The sequence below is a fragment of the Canis lupus genome, chromosome 6 (genome assembly GCF_011100685.1).
Source record: "Canis lupus familiaris isolate Mischka breed German Shepherd chromosome 6, alternate assembly UU_Cfam_GSD_1.0, whole genome shotgun sequence".
Lineage (NCBI taxonomy): Eukaryota > Metazoa > Chordata > Mammalia > Carnivora > Canidae > Canis > Canis lupus.
This window is the reverse complement of record NC_049227.1, coordinates 44,504,006-44,527,128: the sequence shown is the minus strand read 5'-3', so window position 1 is coordinate 44,527,128 and position 23,123 is coordinate 44,504,006. Positions and strand designations below refer to the sequence as shown.

The window sequence follows — 23,123 nt, the reverse complement described above, 5'->3', positions numbered from 1 at the left end:
TTCTTTTATAAATATTGCGGTTTGAGTCATACATAAGCTGCCAGAATAAATTATTTATATCAGTAGACTTATGAGTTTGTAGTGTGAGGATGTTTTCGCCTCCTAAGGTATTAGGAAATTATGAATCTAATACTTTACCATAATATCTAAGGAAGCAGAACAGAACATTCATTTCTTGGATTTTTGTGTTATGAGTAGTGTAAGGAGATTTTTCTGAAGATTTCTTTTTATTTATATATTCCAGACTCCTTAGTGATATTAGACAATGAGCCCATCCCCAGGATGGTATGTTTTTATCCGTAATATTCAAGGAAAAGACTCAGTTTACTTTTAAAAATTGATCTCACTTGCTCCAATAGCCCAAAAACAGGTATATTCAATTCTAGTCTGTCCTCATATGAAAGTTTGGGAGCGTTATTCACTATATGTCTAATGTCAAATATTAAAAAACACAGTATAATAAAAATCTAGTTCAAAATCCCCTTACTTTCAATCTATTAGATTAATGGGGATGGCACATTGGTTCCACTGTTATACCACTCCAGTGGCAATGTTCTAAAATTAGGAACTGCCAATCTGGGGGAAGCAAAAGAACCCTATATCATTTTAAATTTAACTTTAGCCTGCTCTGAAGCCATTAGAGACGATTAAAGGAGATCTCCAGCCATTATATTCAGCCCAGTAGTCTTCAAGTTCAAAAGGTAAAAAGCACTTTTCCCTATAAATAAACTGAGAGACAAAATTATTTTCAATGAAGTTTCAATTTCAATGAAAATAAAGTAGGTAATTACATTGGCTATTACTGAGGTCACTGCCTTCATTGACCATCTGGCTCAAAACTAAAAAATAGGTATCGTTTGTGACATGGACAGAAATGAGCAAAGTGTCCACAGCTTCCTCCTTTAAAGACCTGCAAATTCAGTTAATTCACATATTAACAGTCTTAATGAAACAGCTACCGAAAAAAATAACCTGATGGCCTTTTTGAACCTGAACAACTCGCGGCATAAGAAAGAAAAGAAATGAAAGCTGTGATATCTTACCATGACCATTACTATAGTTATAGTTTCTATATGATGGGTTCTTGCATAACACTTTGTTTGCCAAAAACCAGTGGGCCAGACTTATCGCTCTGATTTCTGATTTTCCTACATATATGGAATCCTATTTGTTGGATGTAAACTTTATTTTCAAGTTGGAAGTGTTATCCCCTATTAAGGAATATAATTTAATTTTTGCCTAATTGTACTCTACTTTCTATAGTTTCAAAAGGCATCAAAACAGTTCAGGAAGTTAGACGGATGCTGTTTTAAAGTCATTCTCAATGCATATTGCTTATTTTTACTAATCTCTTTTACTTCTAAAAAAAAGGCATTCTTGGATTTTTGTATAGCATTGGCTCACATACCTATTATTACCTGAAGTGTATTGAAGAGAAAAAAAGTTTATTGCCTTTTTTTAGGCAGCTTTGCAAAGATATAAATATATTGTTCAAGAAGAGTGAGTTAGAAATTGGATTAATTTGCTCTGAGTCTTAAACTTAGGATAACTTTATTCCTATATCCTTTGTAAAACCCAAAACTTTGTTAAAAAAAAAAAAAAAAAAAAAACAGGTTCTGCTGTCATGTGTTTTGTTTTCCTAACACAGAGGCCACTAGCTTCAGGTTATACTATTCATTCAGCTTCAAAATAGAATATATACTTTCTGAAGATCCCATTCTCTGCATTCATTGCTGCTGGAGAGTCTTTGCAAATACCCTTGCCAGTAGACATAGCTGTCAGCCTGAGAAAAGGAAAGGAATGGTGAGGGCGGGAACAAGGCAGGAGTGGAAAATAAGTTGCCAAGAGAAAAAAGCTGTACTTTCAATTCTCAAATTGAAAGTTATTTCTATTCAGTCAAGTCTTGTGAAATTATTCACAGTAAAGATTAATGATTCCTTACAGATAGGGGTAGGCCTTAGCCTCCCCACTAGTTTCTCCTGACAAAATCCATTATGCAGTGATGCTAGTGGGAAGCCAGCAGGGGTGAGCTTGTTGAAACACCTTTGGGATGGAGAGCTTTAACCTAGAACCTGGCACAAAGGAGCTGTTCCAATACACAGCTTTGGAATGTTGGAGAAAAGGGTTCACAGCAGCATTTTCAGATGCAGCCAACCAGGTACTCCCAGAGCAAATTATTTGCTTGTGGATTTACCAGTGGGGAGATGGAAAACCACAAATAGGGAACCCTCCCTGCCCTCAGCTAGCCAGATGTACAAATGCATTGATGGGTTCAAGTGCAGTGGTGGCTAATCCATTCTCATTTTGCTCTTTGTCCATCTCTGTTTCTTTAGAACACTGAGAGTAGAAAACAATTTGCTTTGCCAGGAGAGAAAAACCTCAAAACATAGTTCTCAGCACAATCAGTGTGCAGGCTGAGACCCATCTCGGTGTCACAGATGGCTAGTCCTGGTTCTCGTCATGATGCTCGTCTCTTTGCCCAGGGCCATGCCACTAAGCCATGCCCTTGCACAGTGCCAAGCTGGCAACTCACCAGGAGCTCACTCTTGGGTCATTAGCAGCCTCTTTTACTATGACATCGTTCCTCTGCTCACTTACTTAGAGGTGAGCTGATAATTTATTAGGCAGGACAGATTTTACAATTTGGAATAACTTTGGCAATTAAATCTCCCGAAGAAATCCAATAGTTCCTGTTTGGGATATGAAATTATTTCCTCTATGGCCCATGGTTCAATATTGACTTCTTACAAATATTTATATTCCTAGCATCTTAGCTTCACTGCCAGCAAGAACGGCAGTTCTATTGAAATAATAGCTGTAATTATTTGATAGTTTCTTTCTTTTTTTTTTTTTGAAAGCAGTACATCCTTCAGCTTTCACTTTTATACTACATTAGAAATTAGGAAGTAGCCTAGCTGTGGAAACCGATGCTAGAAATTGTCCATCCATCAGGAGGAATGATCTTTTCTCTGAGGGGATTTTTCCACTGGATTGCCAAGTGCATAATATTCCCCTGGAGCGAGGCTGCTTAAACACCACCACTGTGACACAGCTCATGATATTTAACTCTCGAGGGCCTGGCGGCCTGATGCACAGGGGTGCTAATTGTGCTCTATAGTTATCATCGTGTCTTCAAGCCCAGAAGGTCGGAAGAGCTTATCTAATCCTAGGGTAGAGGAGCAATTAAAATCCATCCCAGCCAGGAGAGCTTCCACAAAATCCATTATTCCTGCCATATTTTTAGGTCCTCCAAGGAGGGATACTGGATGAAACAAGCCATAGAAGCCTGCACTGTATTCAAGAAATGTATTGAGCACGAATTCTGTGCCAGGTGCTCTTCTGAAAATTGAGGATATGGTAATAGGAAGAGAAACACAGACCCTGCTCTCAAGAACTCACTTGCTGGTGCGAGGCAGATGGGAATTAAGGGAGGGGGTAAACAGTGGGTGGAAACCATTTTAGACTGGTAGTTAGCCAGGCCTTTCTGAGAAGGTAACACTTCGGCGAGACCTACGTATCAAGGAAGAGCCACCCGTGGAAAGTTCTGAGGGAAGAGTATTCTAGGTAGAGGAAACACATCTTGCAGAAGCCAGAAGGCAGGAAGGAATTTGGCCAGTCCAAAAAATGGGAAGAAGAAAGTGTAGGTGGCATATTGAATCAGAGGGAGAGGGGCTGAGATAGGTAGGAGAGGGAGATGGGCAACAGATCACCTGTCCCTTCAGGCCAGGACAAGAGGTGTGGATTTTCTTCTAAGTGTAGTGGATATTAAGCAGTAGAGTGGCGTGATATGGGGGTTTCAATTAAACAGTAATAATTCTGGAAAAGAAATATAATAATAATAATAATAATAATAATAATAATGATTCTGGCTACTCTGAAGACAATGAGTGATAGGAGGGCAAGAAGGGGAAGGCAAGATTAGAACTAACAAGTGGACAGTTAAGTAGGCCAGGCTAAAGGTTGTCGTGGCTTGGATTTGGTTGGCAGCGAGCAGGTAATGAAAATGCATGGATTCGGGACCTGTTGTAGTCGGTGCTTGCCCTCCCTGAGAAACTCAGCATTAAATCTGGATGTTGAGGTCACCTGCAACCGAGATGTGCATACTCTGTTTTCTGTTGCCCTCACCACCTGGATGCCTTGTAATTGGTTTGTACTGGTTTTGTTTGGTAGAGAAGGAAACAGGGGCAGAAGTAGTAGCAGTGATAGCATTCCAGCATAGGAGTGTAAAGCAGAGCAGCCAAACAAAGTGGCCAAGTCCCCAGAACTGGGTGGGATCCCAGGCTCTACCACCCACTACCTATGTGACTTTAGACTCATTATTTACCTTCCCTGGGTGTTTGTTTCTTAATCTATAATAAGACTATAAGGATAGAATTCCTATCTTATAAGATTGTTAAAAGGATTAAATAAATTGATGCATAATGCCTGACACAGATTAAGTGCTCAATAAATAAATGTTAGCTTTTGTCATTATTGTGGTTCAACTAAACCCCCTTCTCTACCCCACCCCATCCCTTCTGCACCAAGTGACACATAAAATGACATATCAACATGTGCTTTTCCTTTTAGTTACCAAACAGGAAAAGGGACTACATAGAGATTTTTTTTTTTTAATTTCTTAAAAGGAGAAGAGGAACTAACATTTAGGAAACTCTTGCCACTGGACGGATGTTTCATAGACAATTGTATCTCATTTAGACTTCTCTGTAATCAAAATAGTTACCATTTATTGGTAAGCTTTTTATATGCAGTACCTAATTGCACCTTCAGAAGTACTCTGCTAGGAACATGTGCCTGTTTTACAGATGTGGAAGGTTGAGGGGAGGAAATTGCCCTGCCAAGTTCTCACACCTAGTGAGTTCAAGAGCCAAGATTTGAGCCAGCTTTGTATGACATCACAGCCTTTCCTCTTTCTCCTAAAGAGTGGGTTAGAGACAAACTTTACCAGGTGACTTCCAGTTATCTCTCAGATCCATTAAAAAATAAAAAAAGGAAATCAAGTTTCACTCTCACTTTCCCTCATGCCAGCCAACTCAGGTCTTCATTTATTCTTCGACTGGTCTCCAGTCCAGAAGGTCCTGAGCTAAATTCCCAACCCAGTTAGCTTGCATTGATCATTCCTTTTGATGTTATCAGGCAAGGGCCCATCATCAATGTGAATTCATTATGTGCTTCTTAGAAAGTAAACTAATGAAGGTTGGAAATCACTGAATATCTTTTGCTTTTTCATGTGGTCAGTCTTTTCACATTATTCTCACAGTATTGCTCTTGGCAGTATAGCTAAGGATCCATTGATGGTAGCATTGTAAAATAAATCTATATCATGTAATTTATACCTTGATCATACAAACTCATTTATCTTGATATTTGGGCATAATTCTTCATCATAAACTTTCATCTTATTAGTTATTCTTTTTCTAATACTAGAAAATAGACAATTTCAGTTCATGGTACCTTTGTTTCTTTGGTGGTTTTCTTTTTTATATTTATTCCCACAAAATAGAATTGATGAATTAAAATAAAATAGTATTATAATAATCCTTAATATTAAGACATTTTTAGATATTTAAGCATTAGATTAAAAGAAAATTGAAAAATTATTAAATTGTCAGAAAACCTCTGTTGCCCACTCCTTACCCTTGTGAATCTTATCTTTCTTTGCAACCTGTGAATAAACTGCCCTGTTTTGTCTTGCTGAAGCCAAGCCAGCCATAGGCATACAAAGGTATTAGAGCATTTAAACATTGTAGGGGGATCTGACAAGCATAAAGATTTATAACCAACAACATCATTAGCACAAAGGAATTGCCTGATTGAACAGGTCGGAGACCTGCCTGAAACATTCTAATAGACTGGAGTGATATTCAGAAGATGTGACTAGTTAAGGGCACCTAATATAGAAAGCAAGCAATGCATGGAAATGAGTGACTTGGACACAGATGAAAGGTCTAATGTAGCAGTGACAGGTAGCAGGAACCCAGGGAAAGGGGGGGGGATGGGAGCAAAGGACTTTAGATTAATCAAGAGACCTACATGGATCAACTGGTACAACACAATTAAAACCCTGGAATATAAAAAGAGATAGAGTGATCCATATAGGATCACACAGCAAACCAAGCAACACAGCCGGTGACAAGAAACATGTTTGTTTGAGTCAGAGTCTTAGCTTTGGCCTCAGGAGAAGTCAGAAAAGTTGAATTTGTAGAGTGCAAAACCCTGTCCACCCTTTTGCACACTCTTTTATAGGGTATACATGAGATTTATTCATCCTCTGGTCCTTGGAATAAAATAGCCATGATAGAAGCTAAATCTAAGATACAGTTTTAATTTAAGATTTTGAAGGCTTTAAACTTTAAATGTGGTCTGTACTCCCAAACAAGCAGAGCTGAAGACCTTCCACCCCCGCCCTGAGAAGGACCAGCGCAGCATCTCTGGAGAGTTCTATGTGTATAGTTCTCTCTAGATCAACCGAACCCCACAATTCCCTTGCCCCTCTCTCCTCACTGTTCCCCTTTTCTCCACAGAATTAAAAGAAACAGAAGCAAAAGGTATTAAAAGCTACTAAGGAAAGGGACATGACTAAAACTACTACTTGGAGTCAGTGTTGAAACTCAGATTATTTTCAATTTTAGTCTCAGGAATGATTTAACCCTTGCATCATCTTAGGAATGCACAGATCGCTCGGAGAAAACCACCCTGAAGAATCTCCTGGTATGTGGCAGGCAATAGAATAGACGCTTACAACACAAAAATAAAAGAGATGTCAGAAGATACAAAGATAAGAGATGCCCACCACCCTCAAGAAATAATGTTTAGAGACTGCCCACTCTGAACAAAGCACCATGCTACTTAGTGCAGATGATGAAAAGAGGCAAGCCACTGCCTTCCCCTCAAATTTCAAGTTTTCATGGAGGAGACAAAAAAATGCATATGGAGAAGGGGTGTCTGTGGTAGGTTTTGAAGAGTCACATAAACTTTGACATTTACCGAAGGACTTTCTGTGTGTCAGGCACAGTTGTGGTTGCCTTGCATGTACTAATCTATTTAATCTACGTAACAGTCCTCTGAAGTGGATACCAGGTATTAAATGATCTGCATTTTATGAATGAAATGAAGATTGGTTGAGTGATTTCATGAGATCACCCAGCAAGTATTTGGTAGAATCAGGGTTTAAATCCACGCTGTTCAAATTGTATCCACATTCATACCTATGCCTAGATCTATATCTGTCTTCAAAAACAGGACTGGTGTCTGAAGGCTGGAACAGTCAGAGAAATCTTCATGGTAGGCGTTTTCCATGAGCTGGATTTCTACGGCTGAGTGGGGAGTTTAGGGAAGGACACACCAGGAGCAGGGGCTCTGATTCAGGGAGCAGTATGTAGCAGCTAAAGGGCACAAAGCCAGGATGGACCAATGGTACTTGGGGTCAGAGAAGCCCAAGTTCTAGTCCTGTCTCTGCTGCTGGGTTGCTGGTAGGGCTTTGGTAAAACCACACATCTCCCACAAAAAGGAAATAATAATAATAATAATAATAATAATAATCATCATCATCATCTGTCCTGCCAGGTTAGTGGAAATATTTGGCAAGATGACATATGCAAAGGTATCTTAATGATACTTTTATTTGTGTGCGTATGTGTGTGCGCACACGTTTAAGACCATAAGTAGATTAGCCAAGATTGGAAAGTTTATGTTGTGCAGTAAAAGCAGACAACGAGGAGATTCTCAGCACGTCGTGGGGGATTCTGACTACAAAATTATCCAATGAGTGAGAGGTATTGTATAAGCTCTGTGAGAAACTCAATCTGGCCATTCCTGCGCATTTGATTTGGGGAGAGAGAAAAGACACAGTGGGAAGGTATTTTCGAAGTAAAAAGGAAGCAATGAGTATGAAATATGTGATTCTTTTCTATAAAATTCATGTATTCACTCACTCAAGAATGCTCAGATATTCATTGACTACAATCTGGTACCAGGCCCTGTTGTAGGCATTGCACTGCAGCAAGGAACGAAACAGCCCAGATCCTTATCTTTGTGGGGTTTATATCCTAGAATAACTCATTAATATAAAAGCATGTGTATTCAAAAATAAGAAAAAGGAATGTTGAAGAAAGTGAAATGTGTCAGAACAAGATATTTCAAAGCCAGTTGTGCGATTTCTCTTTAACCAGCCCACCCAAATCTTGTTCATGCCTGCCTGGTCTAACCTTGGGTACACCTTAGTGAGCTTCAAAGGGAGGGCTAACATCTTTTCACTGTGTTTTAAATAATGTTCACAGCCTCTCAATTGCATCCAAACCAATTCCTACTTGTTTTTTCTTTCTGCCGCTGGATCTGAAAGCCCCGGGAGGCACAGCTTCTACACGTTGTTCGCTAGCCTCTTGCTTTTGGGCTGACTAGCTCACCTCTCTCCCAAGACACAACAGCTGTGCTTTTCTTAGGAGAAGCCTTAAAACATCCTTCTCTATGCCTGCAGTGACTCTATTCCCCCTCTTCAGGTCACCTACTCTGGATTTGTTCTCATTCCTACACCATTTTCTTAACCAATTAGAAAAAGTTCCTTTGGATATTAAAAAAGAACTAAGTACCTTTTCCTTCTGCTTCATGTTTGAAGTCTAGTTTTAGTAAAAGCTGTGTTGCATAAAATTATTTAAGTCACTCATGAGCTTGTCTAGCATCCCTGTCTTAGCTAAATGTTTTCCTCAATAAGCGGCTTTTATGTTTTTCCTCTTCATTAAAGAAAAATGAGTAAATAGATCTTCTTCCCGACAGGTAAGCCGTTGTTTTTCCTATGTAAGGAACCGTAAGTGTGAAAGAGGATTGTTTTTCAAATTGGCAAGTATTTATTAAGCCCCAAAGAAGCTAGAAATTATTAACAATGAAAGTGAACCAGAAGACACAAGAGCATACCCTGTGTGAAGTTATGTTCTCCAAAGAGACGTAAATTCATGAACATAAACACCATTTCTGTGGCTCTCCCAGTCTGGCTTTTTATCGCAGGACACTGAGCAGTGCCCACACTTACAGCACTCTTAATAATAATCATTGAGCTGAATGATCCCTCATGCTCACGACATCTCTGAGATGGCCTCTGTTACAGATGAAAAAAGAGAGACTCAGATTCAGCCATGAGTGGTGATGTCAGTATTTGAACCCAGGCTCCTAGACACCACCACGGTAAGCAGTAAAACACCACATCTTGCAGTTCAAATATTGGATGTCTCAGGAATGTATCAATGAGAAAGGACAATGTGAGTTGCAATGGGTCACCATCGACTTTATTGAAAAGGTAGGCCTTATGACTTGTCCCTCCTGAACCTTGCTGATGTATTTTGGAGCACTTAATCAAGTGTTTGGTCCCTGGTGCGGTAGCGAATACATTTTTGAAAATTAGCAGTCATTTTTACTTGGAGTTTGGCATCCCTAAATGACTCGTCATCATTTTGCACATTCTCTTGATTCCATAATGTTGTTTTCCTCACCTTGAATTTATTGACACCGATTCATTTTGCCTTGACATTGGCATTAACAGGGAAATGGCTTTGTTTCATCCTATTATAAAATCACCTCCCAAGACTTGGTTCGACATTGTCAGGAGGTAGTTGTGGTGACAGCAAGGCCACAACAGACAAGAGTGAATTACAGTGATTCCCGGGGAAAAAAAAATCATTAAGAAAAGTTACTGCTGTGTGATTTCAGAAACTATTTGTCATAACTTAAATATCCCTGCTGTTTAAAAATCCTAAGAGGGCTTAGACCATATTTAGAACACTCCTGTCAAGTATATATAGGAAAAATTAAGTCTCTAAGGAGACATTTTAGCTATAGCTTGACAAACAGGAACCTCAAATTATATTTTAGTTTTACACAGTTCTCCAAGCCATTGAAATTCTGTCTCAAAAAAAAAAAAAATGTGAATTAATGACACAATTATCTCCTTTCAGTCACAGGTACTCAGATTCCTAAGGCCAAGTATCAAAGGCCTGTAGCATTGCTCTCCCTCCCCCTCAGAATGTGCCTGTTTCACAGATTTGCCTTCGGCTACACGGACTGTCACTCATGAGTCCCATGTCACGTCAAAGAACACCAACTCTTTCTACCTGCATTCTTCTTTGGTGGTCTTTTGCCTCCATCCCTCCATCTCGATTCCATCTGGATTTTTCCTTTAGCCTATGTTCTGAATTTAACTGGTTATCTTCCAATTTAAAAAATAAAAAAGTCACTAGTCTCCTTCAGGGCACGGTCTTTTCCACCTCCATGTGGCCGACATGCCAAGAGTATAAGAGCTAATACATTTTGCCTGATGAAAAATGGAGGGGGTGCTTCTGGTCCCCCGGCTCAGCTGGCCCCTCTTGCTTCTTCCCCTCCCTGCCCCCCTTCCCCAGGTACATAGTGTATCTTTGAAGGAAGAAACCCAGCCAAGTCCCCGTTCCCTTCCTGCTGGAGCTCCCCGTGGGGAGAGCAGGTGTCGTAAGGCCTGACAAGCCTTGGTGGAGGAGCTGGGCTGCTGCGGCCTGGTGGCCGCCACTCCTTCCCGTGTCCCCTGTTAGCTTCCTCTCCCTTTCCCTGCCAGGCATTTCACCCCTGCCCTCAGGATCTCACCTTACCTCCGCCTCCTCGTGCTCAGGAGTGAGATGAGGCCATCGAGGACTGCTCCCTCACTTCCCACTCTCCAGCCTGTCCATGTGTGTCCATTCCCACCTACCGACCTCCTGGACCATCTACAAGTAATAGGCACATGCCCACCGTTCAGAAAAAGGCAGAGAACAAAAGACGTATTTTATCTGCATGTTGAGTGAATAATTTATTTGGGTATCAGTTTGGTCCCAGGGACAGTTCTCAGTAGGACTCTGCAGCCACGATGAGCAGGTCAGACGCGGCACAGGCACGTAGGGTCTCCTGCAGACTCGAGCTGCTTGCAGTGGGTTCTCTCAGGGCAGTGAGGCCAGCCTCAGAGCCCCTACGGGAATGGTGGGCAGAAATTCCAGCCCAGTCCTCCTGGGACCTGCGGGTGTAAGACGTCCATCCGCCCCGCATCCTCTCTACCAGTTCACACTAGGCGGGCCCTCGGACTACGAATCCCTTTAGCTCAGAGGCTCTGCTGCTTCCAGCCACACCTGACGCTGGGCAGTCTTCCGTAAGGCAAGGAGTCCCAGTGTCTGGGGCTTCCTCAGGATTACAGGATTGTGCAGGAACTCTTCTGTCTTTCCTGAGATTGTGTGTGTGGAGGTGTGTGTGTGGGGGGTGTGGTTTCAAGTTTATCTTTAAATCCCAGTTAGGGAACATATTCGGGGATCATTTTTGTAGACATTTAAGATAACTGGGAGTTTGACTAGTAATATATATGAATGGCACAAATACTGAAAGATGGTAAAATTTGGTCACATGGATCATTTCTTACTTGCATCACCTTGACCATCTCGGTAAAACATGCCTTTTATTTTCTCAAGTAACAACAGTTCTTTCTACTGACATTTTTAATATCTTCAAAGGGCTACCTATTTATTCTTGGCCACTTGGAAAAAGTAAAAAGCATAAAGATGGAAATTAAAATTACTAAGACCACCTGCACTCCCACCAGCCAGAGCTCAACACTGGTGGCATTTGGGTGCGGTTGTCCCAGCACTTCCCAGGTCTGTACGGCATGAGGCATGCGTGGAGGTGCGTGTCTGTACTTTGGGGGATCGTGCTGGATAAACACTTGGGCTGCTTTTCCTCCTGATATAGTGTCATACACACTGAAACACTGACTGATACCTTGATGTGTGTGCTGCATCGTGTGTGACTAAGCCTTCCAACGAGCACCATCTTTCACCTCGGGCAAAAGAGTAGAGGCCGCACCTGTTTATTAAACTAGACAAGTGCATTTTCTGATACCAGATGAGAAACTCCGTGATTCCTCAGCACCGTTTTTATGAGCACTTGCCTGTGCCTGTGTCGGAAGGTGTTGACCTTAATAGGATTTCAATACATCACTAATGATCGCTTTGGGAAAAGATGCCCAGCCTTTGGCTGTGTGGGATTCTCGGTGAATTCATCCTTTCTAAACATAAGCAAAGGCTTTTTTTTAAGGTTGCAAAAGCTGAAAACTTTGGAGTATTTGGGCACTGCTTTCCTGTCCCTTCATTTGAGCCACCTGTTATTTCTCTCAGGCTAGCTGGGTTTCTGCCTACTGCAAACATAGGCTCCTTCAAAATGAACGTGGCTTTGTTTTTAATGACGTTTCGAGTAGTGTTTCCTTTGACTGGACAAGAGCAAGTGTCACTCCCATAATCAGTGCTTTGAGAATAGAGGAATATGAATAGAATGGCTTCTCTCTTGTCAGAACTGCTGTACTTGATTACTCACACGTGTCTGACCACCCAGCTGACAGCTCCCACATTGTTCCCTACAGCCCCTTCAGCTCTGCTCCTTGGCCTCATTACACTGACACCAAGTCGGCTGGATGCTGTCACACGGGAATCATGCCACCAGCACCACTTTCCCCAGATGGATATAGACACAGACAGCAGCATAGCTTGAGAGCAGGAGGGCAAGGATGTTTCCAACTGATGGCTTCCAAGTTGGAGTCTAGATCCTGTTTGCCTCTGTACCTCTGCCCTGCCTCACCAAAGCAGGAGCTAAAGCGGGGCTGCGGGGTAGTGCTCCCCACCCCCACTACCCTGAGTGCACGCCTTCTGTCCGCTGATCGGTAAAGGAGAATGCACACTGAGTGAGAGGACACGAGTCACCTTTGAGAAGACAGGCGCTGCCTATCCAAGCCAACCTTGCAAAACCTCGTGGAGGACACGACAGCTGAATACAAATATTCAAGCACTGCGTGTTTGACCCCATGCCACCTCAAGATTCGTACCCGCAGAGGACATACACAGATGCTGTCTTTGAGGGAGGACATTGGCCTCCGTTTTCACTTGAGCACCTTGAATTGGATAGATAGTGATGAATTCCTTGTCTGGCAGGGTTAGAAACAAGAACCTCACTCTTCCGCCCTGGGCTTCTAGCACTGGGGTCTGCGGGGAGGTGTTGAACATTAGCAAAGTACACTTAGGTTGTGTTTTCTATTTTTTAAAACACCTCCACCTAATTCATCTTGAGGTGCCCAATAACTGCAGGACAGGCATTACTATTCTTGCTTCAGAAGTAAGGAAAGAGAGGCACAAAGAGGTGAAAGGATTTCCCCAAGTTCATGGGGACCATGAACTACAGAGACCCGACTTGAGTCACAAGTTCTCTTCACCTCATTCCCTTGACATCACCTCATACTTTTAGTACAAATCAGGCAAAAAACTATGTCTGCTCCATGGGGCACCAGGTAAGACTGCTGGGCAAAACCGGCCAAGGCAAAACAGCCACCTGAGTCATCACCAGGACTCATGATACTCATCACGTATTTGATGACAAAGAGGAGGAATGCCTCATTCTTTGCCTCTTAAGACAATAGGCTCTCCATGAAAAACATGCACAAGAATTGTAAAGTCCAAGAGAACTTTAGAAAATACCTACTTCCAACTCTTTCCCTAACTGTCTAGCTGTCTTTAGAATGCGAGGTCCACAGAAGCGGCTGCACTGTCCGCCTGGCTCCCACTACGTGCCCATCGTCTAGGACACTGCCTGCTTGTATGGCGGAGAGACAGATCAGCAGATGCTAACAAGTGGCTGCATGACTTGCCCAAGGCCTTACAGCAAAGCAACAGCTGGTCAGAACTAGAACCCAGGTTTCATGACTCGTAATCAGTGTTTTCTCCACTGTTCCATGTCATGAGTCACGGCCAGACGTAAGTGAGAAAAGATGGGGGGAAATGCAGTTAGTGTACCCAGAATTCAAAAGAGGCAATTAGACACCGGTCCTCAAAGAGTCTTCCGTACCCCGGGAGCTAACCTGTAGGCTCGGTTTCATATCTCACGGCTCACAACCAGGGCTGAATAAATGGGTCATAATCATAGCTCTTTATCTCCCTGCCACAAAATCTCAAATGCCAAAATCAGAACTGAATGTTGGACATATGCCTTTGTTATTAGCCTGTTTGGTAGAGGTTATTCACTCTTTGACGTTTCTTTGAAAAGGACGGGAACAATTTGGAACATCTTTCTCCTGGCAATCCTGGGCTTGTTTCAGGTGGTGAAGGTAGAGGTCACTTTATTAATACAACCATCAAGGAAGGCTGTCATGGCAACGCATTGCATCGATCCCTTGAAGTGCCTGAGACAAAGCCAAAAAGAGAAACTTTCAAGTCTATAAATACAGACCCAGCATTGCTCAAGCATAGCAGCTCACTGACAGGGCGAACCCAAATGTATGGCTTTGAACAAGACCCAAACACAGAAAAGAAAACTTCCCTTTTGTAATGTCATAGATCATCGTGACCATAACGGAAATAAGTGACCCTTCAGGTCACCAAAGAAAAAAAGAAGAGAACAATCAGCAACACTAAGTGCTGGCTGGTGCCCATTTTGAGCATAGGGGTCCCCGCCTTTATCCACCTTTCCATACCTTCCAGAAAGGACGAACAGAGGGAAAGGGGAATCAAGGCCCCATCATTCACATTTTGATAAGAGATTGCAGCTTGGGAAGAGGGAACTTGTATGACAATCAAGGAACCTACAAAAAAACCAGTTAGAGAATTGAATAATTTAGCTACATCCCTGTGGCTCATTATCGAAGCCAGAGGAAAGACAAGAAGTGAAACAGGGAGGAAGAAATGCTGCTCATTCCTATTTTTTTACTTTGAAAATTCTGAGTGTTTTTATAAACTCATAGCAACTACGGAAGCTTATTTATCTACTATTGTGGCTTGCTTACTGAAGCTGTGATCGGAGCTATTATAACACCTTGCCAAATACAGCCTTTCCACCAGGATTCCACACTTCATCTTTTAGCCGCATAACTGTTTGGGTCTAACATTAATACTCCAACCTTGTCTATCAGGGGCCACAGATCATTTCGGTCGCTCCATTTGAAAGCATTTCTAATATTGAAGCTTCGGGGGGTTATAGGTTATATGGTGTGATATTGGACACATCGTGAGTGAATTATTTTTATCAATGGTAAAAGTATCCGTTAGAATATGGTCAAGCTAGTACCAAAGTGGGATCAGCGTTTCTGGTATCTAAGGATATTTTATCATAATAAAAATAATAGCGTCTAGCAAATAACAATTTGCATCCGATACTAGGTCAAGCATTGCAGAAGGGAGCTAAAGACAAACCTTCCCTGTTTGCTGAGATAGCACCCTCTTAGGTTGTCAATAGCAATGAAGAAAGAATAAGGACATGTTTAATGTAAACACTTCCCCGAATAAGGTCAGAGTTTCCAGTTTGAGATGAATCCACACAGAAGGAAGTTAAGGAGGTGATAACGGCAAGGTGTGTGTTGGGTAGCAATCCCTGGTTGGATTTTTAGCCTGCAGTGACCTGCCAATGACATGGGGTTAGGGCCAGGATTGTAAGTGGTGTTTATCCCTGTGCTGGTTCTATCAGCTGGTGGAGGATGCCCGAAACCTTCCGCTGCGAGGAATCCTGAAGGCGATCCATGGCACCCCAATCCATGACTGCCGTGGTAGGTAGCTGTGCCTTCTGCCTAGGGGAGGGGGACGGACAGCTTATCCAACACATTCGCTATTCCCAACCTGGGCCTTTGGTGTTTGGGGTCACATCTTCTGCATGAGCTGATGGGTATTTAGAGCTCCGCCCAAATGCAGTAGAAGTCTGGAAGATGGGAGACTTGATGCTACCGACACATACGGCTCCGTCACAGGGCGGTATGCAGGCCGGCGAGCCGGCCAGGACACCCGGCAACCCGCCGAGGACTGCAGACGTGGCCTGTAGCGTCTTGAGGAGCCTGAGACGCACACTGCACCCCTCCGTTTCCTGGGTTTCTCTGAATGTGTCTCCTATGTAAAGAGCACTAATCTGTAAATCAGGAGCCCTGACTCTAGCCCACGTTCTTCCCTAAATTGTTTTCAGTTTCCTCATCTAGAACTCATCTAGTTTCTGGAGTTTCCCCAAGCCCTGATTTTACTGTTCCTCACAGAGCAAGGTAGAGCAAATTACACGGCGAGGGTGGTTTTGGTGGTTTTGGTTCCTCCCTCCTATTCTTTGGTTCTTAGCAGTGCTAACAGGTGTGTGTCTTAAATCCCACCCTTCTGTAGTTCTTCCGCTCCAAGGATACTCACTCCACTCTTCTATTTCAACTTCAAGGACTTACAGTTGCCTCTGATTCCCATGGCTCTGCACCAAAAAACTCACTACCTCTCTGTGATCTGCAATCACCAAGACATCTTCAGTGCCCTTTGCCCAGTACATAAGGACAATTGTTCCTCTTCATTGTTATGGCTGATACCCTGATCCAGAACGTCATCATTTTGCCATGAACATTAATTGAAGAGGGATTTTTCTTTGTTGTAGGGGGCTGTCCTGTACATTGCAGGATATTTAGCAGCATCCCTGGCTTCTGTCTACCAGAAGCCAATAGCATGCCCTCCCCTGAGGTGTGACAACCAAATGTCTGCAGACATTGTCAAATGTCCCCTGGGAGACAAAAACATCCACTGTTGAAAAGCGCTACCTTAGACTGACAACCAAAGACCTCTGTTAAATGTTTATTCCTTAAATTTCTCCAAACCTTGTTTTAACTATTCCAAAATCCCTTCTGTCAGATTCAGTCAAGAACATGTAATGCCTATTTTGTAATTTCCTTCACCCAAATTCATGTGCCACCCTTCCTCTCACACTCTCCCAGTCTGTTTATTTATCCCTAGATATAGTCACTCACTGCAGGAAGACTTCTAGGACTGATTTTATCCCCTCATATGATCACTGCATCTTGTTGATACCTTTTATTCTCAGGACCCTTCATGAGGGCTTTTCATTCACTTCCAGTGGCCTAAATGCTGACATTCTTCAGTGTTCTATCTGGAGCCTTCATTTGTCCTTACTCTATATTCTACCAAGATTGGGTCTTCTGTACTCTTCACTTCACTTTTTGTAACAACGACCAACATCACTCCTGCTCCAAACCTGCATCTCCACGATGACCTACCTCCTGAATGATTAACTAGTTTTTCTAACTAAGAAAAAGAGCCCAGAAGAAGAGCCTACAGACCCCTCAAAGTCATTAGGTCCAAAAAGGTGCATTTTCTTCCCTGATCAAAGTCTTCCTCCAACTACTTTTCTTAATAAATTATATTTTGATGGATCCAAATACCGAAAACAGGAACCTCAGAATCTCTTGTATCCACTTCAAACCACCTCCATCCAAATCTATCCCCTCTCTCTCCCCATTGCTCTAACCAGACCAAGCCCATTCTGTTGAAGCATCCAGGCTCCTCGCCTCCAGTCTGTCCTTCCTCTGGCCAAGACTCACCTGTTTTCTCCCCATTAAAACACCACCCACACATAGGTCTCTGGCCACTTCTCGTTGCCTATTGTCTAAATAAACTCTGTGGTGTGTGTTATGTAGAACCTACATAACCAGACGGCAGCCTGCCTCTCTGGTCTCCATTTGCCCTGTTGCACATCCAACGCTCCAGCCACACCAGTCCACTTGCTAGTGTGTTCCATGTGTCTCTCCCTCAGGCCCTTGTCAGAAAACCTGAGAGAGCAATTAAGCAGGTGTTTTGGAATTTAGCAATGATAAGAGGACACTGTAGTCCCTCTTGTAGAGTTAGTAACTGTGTAAGCAGGGAGCAGCACTACTCCTGGGCAGAGGGAAAATAGGAAAGAGGATGGGTGATTAGAAACTAACAGGACGGAGGGGAGACCCCACAGATATGGGACCTGCATCTCTGAGAAGACATAGTGCCAGGGTGCTGGCTGGTACCTCTGAAACCTGGGCAGGGCCCCTCAGAGCTGAGCTTGAACATCCAGGGAAGGAATGCTGCTGAGTTGGCGTAGGAAGGAAACTTCCAAGGGTGAGAATAAAGCTGGTTCTGAATAAAGCTACACATGGGGACCAAATGCTGCTATACTGCCATCATCGAGTGACACTGTTAGGAAGAGCCATCAAATGGGTAAAAGGAAATCCCTTCACCATCTCTTGTGCCTCTAGTGGCCCCTGTCAGTGGAAGCCAGGAGCCAGCTTGCAGAAGGAAGGGTGGATTGAGAGTTGAGAGACAGTGGCATAATAAGCAGCACTCTGCCCCTGCACGTCTCTTTGTCTGTGCTCATACAGTCTCCCCAACCATGACGCCCCTTCTACCAGTATCTGCCTGGAGTGCACCATTGTTCGAACATAATCTCCTTCCCATCGTCTTTTCTAATCTTCCCCCAAATGATTATTTACACCAGCATCTCAGTTCCCCTAGCATTTTGCAAATATGTCTTTTATTCTCTTTTTTTGCATCACAGTTATTTCTGCATGTGCGCTCTTTTTGTTTTCTGCCAAACTGTGAGCTCCTTCAGGGCAGGTAGAGTTACAGCCGTACAATCAAGCAGGGTGCCCGGCACACAACAGATGTTGGCTGAGGTGGATGGAATTGATAAAGGCATGCTAATGAAATTACTATTAGATCATTTCTTGCATATATTTTATCTTGCCAACCAGGCTTGAACTCCATAAGAACAGAGATCGTGCTTTATCATTTGTTATTTGTTCACGGTGTTTAGTACAAAGCTTCTTATGCTGAAGAAGAGCTCAGTGATATTTGTTAGTCACCTAGTTTATTCATTAAGCACCACAAATCTGGTTCAAAAAGACATGAAGATGGAGGATGAATTCATGAATAGCAGGTAGGATCCATAGCTAGGTTCAGATGTGCTTCTGGCACATAAGCCCAACAGAACGCTGTACATACAGGGAAGTTCTGTGTTTGTTGAATAGCACAATCAGGAGTCTAAATGTAGAAAGTCTTATAGTGAATTCTAAATAATGAAATATATTCTAGATTTGATTTTTCTGTTTATTTCTTGCAGAAAAAGTGTAGTTCTCCAATCCATGATATTATTAATCCTTTTGTTACATCTGTTCCTTGCATAGTTAATGAATTTCTCACAGTCACCAACATCAACAGCAGATTATCTAAATGTAGGAAAGGTATTGGATTTTAACTTAATCACCAGCTTCTTGGAAAAAAAAGAAAGAAGAAAGAAAGAAAGAAAGAAAGAGAGAAAGAAAGAAAGAAAGAAAGAAAGAAAGAAAGAAAGAAAGAAAGAAAGAGAAAGCTCTGTTCAACAACTGATTTACATTCAAGTCCAAGAAGAAAAATAGCTTTTTTTTAAAAAGGAGGAGCAATATTTAATTAACTATTGATTTCTTCTCAATTATTCAAGGCAAGCAATTATCGATATTGATAGAACAGATATTTTCCTACCTCTAGTGCCCAAATGAAAGGAAATATCCCATTCAGCAATGTGCTGCCTGGAACAAGAAATGCTGAGAATCTTTAACTGTAAATGGGAACAGTTATTTGGATCTAGTTATTCCATGTTACCCCAATTAAGCATATTTCCTGAAGTGTAAGCAAAACAAAATATGCTGAAAACCTATATATGTTTCTCAAATTAACAACAACCGGTTTTGACCAGGAGTTTAACCACTCTACACTTGGAGATTTTGCCTCACAGCTACAGCTCTTGACATTTTTAACCATGATGCATAAAATACTATAATTTGGGTCTAATATTCAAGATTTCTACCACCCACTGAGAGACAGCTTATATAATCATTAGAACCTCTGGAACACCACCTTGTATGTCAATATTTGGAGCCTGAAGGATGTAGTAGGCCTCAATAGTCACTTCTGACATTTACAGACAGCAAGTGTGGGTACTTTTGAAAATTGTACCAATACATTATGCAGCTGTCTTAGAGGTCGCCAAGGAATTATTGTGGAAGAAGGTAAAACAAGGCCCCGTTTAGGGCACTTTGTTATTAACTCCGGGATCGTCCACTACCATCTTTCCTCAGCTCATTTGCACGCAGGGCATTGGCACGTTTGTGTCTAGGAAGTGTCTTTTGAAGGTGACATGACTACTGAACATGATTAATGGACAAGTAACATTCTCTATTGAATTACTACTTGGGAGATTTTTTTAATACTCTGCACCTTGATAGTAATATTAAGTGTGTGTGTGTGCACGTGTGTATGTGTGTGTGTGTTTAATTCATGTGGTACCCCTGGGGAAATTTAACCATGACATCCTTTAAAAATGAAAAATGTTATAATTTATAAAAATCTACCTTTTCTGCTCTGCCCCTACCCCTCACTCCAGAGTGTGGTTCTATATATTAAGTGCTTAAGCAGCATATGTTGCTGGGAAGTGTTCTTGGCTCTTTTACTCTTTGTTGTTATTTTAATTTCCCTGGGTTCTATTTAACATTCTGCTAAATCAGTGAAACCTTGATTATCTAAAAGAATAGGAGACATGGACTTAATGAGGATAACCAGAACTTTGAAATAAGTAATTATTAGAGATGAAAATTAGATGACAGGGACCATGAATGAATTTTAGTATCTGGAATTGCTTGCTTGATTTATTCAAACCGATTCTATTAATTGACGGACATAGTGAAATTCTGGTAATCAGGGTCTCATCACCGCATTGTTTATTATTCTGGGAAATCAAGGTAACCTTGGACTCGACTTCCCACATTTACAAGGCAATGAATATCCTGATAGGCTTGTCAGGGGCAAATGTGACTGAGTGCTCGTCCTCACTCTCCTCCCATGGAACCACTTTCTCTCTTCTGATGTGGCTGCGCCTGCCTGGAGCATGCTGCCCCCCCCCCCAGTCCCCCTGCCCTCCCCTGCCCTCCCCCTGCCCTCCATCTACCCCCTCCCGCCCCCTGCCCCCCCCCGTCGTCCACCCAGCCCCTTTCCCGCCCTTCTGCCCCCCTACCCTCCCCCCCCCCCCCGCCCTCATGCTTCCCCTTTGGCTCTGCCTTCCCGCATGCACCTGCAGGGAGAATGGCCCACCCCTTCCGAGGTTCTTGGTCATTTTAGCAATACTGCTTTGCGTGGGAACTACCATCCATCTGGCTTTAAGACCCCGCATTCTAGGAGCGGGCACTTGTCCTTAAAGAAGCAGGAGGCCCCAACGGGCCCCACTTCTACGGAGGAAGGACACCTGGCCGACCAGGGCTTCCCATTCCCTTGTGCCCGGTGGCCCGAAACGGGCGACGACAGCGTCCAAGGTCGCAGCCAGAATGTCTACGAAAGGGACAAATGTGATCAAAGCAGCATAAAAATAAGCCACAAAGGCAGCAAACTACATTGGCTTGGAAACTGGGAGTCACGGGCTTAGTTGGGGCGGGGGGGGGGGGGCGGGGGGGCGGGGGGGACAGCGGCCCCCCTGAGATCTTGTTTTTTAAGCTGGAACCGTGATGTACCGGGTGACCTGAAATTGCTTCTGCTTGTCCTCCCCGCGGCCCGGCCCTGCAGCGAACGTCTGCGACAACGAGCTCCTGCACTGCCAGAACGGGGGGACGTGCCACAACAACGTGCGCTGCCTGTGCCCCGCCGCCTACACCGGCGTCCTGTGCGAGAAGCCGCGCTGCCAGGACGCGGGATGCGGCTCCCGCGCCGGCCTCGCCGCCCGCCCGCCCCGCGGCCCCGCGCCCCCGCTGCTGCTGCTGCTGCTGGCCGCGATGCTCCGCGCCGCCGGGCCCCCGCTGCTGTGAGCCGCCCCACCCGGCCGGGCCCGGGGCCCGGGGCCCGGGGCCCCCACCCACCCCGGACCCGGACCCGGACCACCCCCCGGATCTCCCCCACCCCGGACCCCATCCACCCCCGACCTGCCCCGGACCCCCCCACCCCCACCCAGGACCCGGACCCAGAGACCCGCCCCCGGATCCGAACCCGGACCCCATCCCACCCCGGACCCCCTCACTCCCACCCCGGACCCAGACCCGCACCCCCCACCCCGACCCCACCCCACCCCCGGACCCAGACCCGGACCTACCACCCCCTCCGGACCCATCCCGGACCTCACCCCTGGGCCCGGACCCCACCCCACCCCGGAGCCCCCCACCCCGGACCCGGACCCGGACCCGGACCCAGACCCCGGACCCAGACCCAGACCCGGACCCGGACTCGGACCCCGCCCTCCGGACCCGGACCCGGACTTGGACTCGGACCCCGCCCCCCGGACCCCGACCGCCGCGGCAGGGAGGCCAGCGCCCGCGGGCACCTGCCGGCGCCACGGGGACCCCGCCGCCCCGCTGGAGCACCGCGCACAGTCAGGAGGCCTACGTGGACTAAGCCATATCCCCCAGGCGTGGACGGCGCGTCCGGGGCGGACCCGGCGGCGTGGGCAGCCACTCCCGAGCGGCGAGGCCCGGGGCGGCCTGGAAGGACCGCGCACGCCCTGCACGACTGCGAGCCCGCGGGCGCCCACCCCGGCCGGGCGCTCTTCGCCGGGGCCGGAGGACACCGGCCACCAGCTGCCAGACTGGCCTGCTTCGGCCCCGAACCCCCTCCAACCTGTGCTTTAGTGAACGTTGCTCTGTAACCCTTGTTGGTTGAAAGATTTCTTTGTCCGATGTTAGTATTGCACACGTGTAACAGCCCCCCCAAAAGCTGAAGCCAGTCATACCCCGTGTATCTTAGCAGCACTGAGTCACCCCAGTGCGAGCACACACCCACCGTCCAAGAGTGGCTATAGGAAACAACAACAACAACAAAAAGAAAGTGTATCTATCCTTTTGTATTCAAATGAAGTTATTTTTCTTGAAATACTGTAAGATGTAGATTTTTTGTAATCTTGCCAATTTGTGTTACCAGACAATCTGTTAATGTATCTAATTCGAAGCAGCAAAGACTGACATTTTACTTTGTCCTCTTTTTCGTTCTGTTTTGTTTCATTGTGCAGAGATTTCTCTGTAAGGGCAACGAATCGTGCTGGCATCAAAGAATATCAGTTTACATATATAACAAGTGTAATAAGATTCCACCAAAGGACATTCTAAGTGTTTTCTTGTTGCTTTAACACTGGAAGATTTAAAGAATAAAAATTCCTGCATAAATGATTTCAGGAATTTGTATTGCAATTTCTTAAGATGAGAGGAGCAGCCAACCAAGCAGTTCCACTCTCCCTTTACTGGTTTCTATGTGGACTGAATACATTCAGCTGACGATTTTAGTACCCAGGAAGATGGATCGATGTTCACTAGCTTGGACAACTTCTGC

The 23,123-nt window shown here is 44.3% G+C and overlaps 1 protein-coding gene across 1 annotated transcript in view; it reads left to right on the top strand.

Moving 5' to 3' along the window:
- NTNG1 (netrin G1) overlaps positions 1 to 22,446 on the top strand; it is a 317,109-nt gene extending 294,663 nt beyond the window's left edge. The window contains exons 10-11 of the mRNA XM_038538947.1: positions 21,378 to 21,533; positions 22,211 to 22,446. Coding sequence (XP_038394875.1) covers positions 21,378 to 21,533; positions 22,211 to 22,446 — 392 coding nt within the window. The remainder of the gene's footprint in view (positions 1 to 21,377; positions 21,534 to 22,210) is intronic.
- The last annotated feature ends 677 nt before the right edge of the window (positions 22,447 to 23,123 follow it).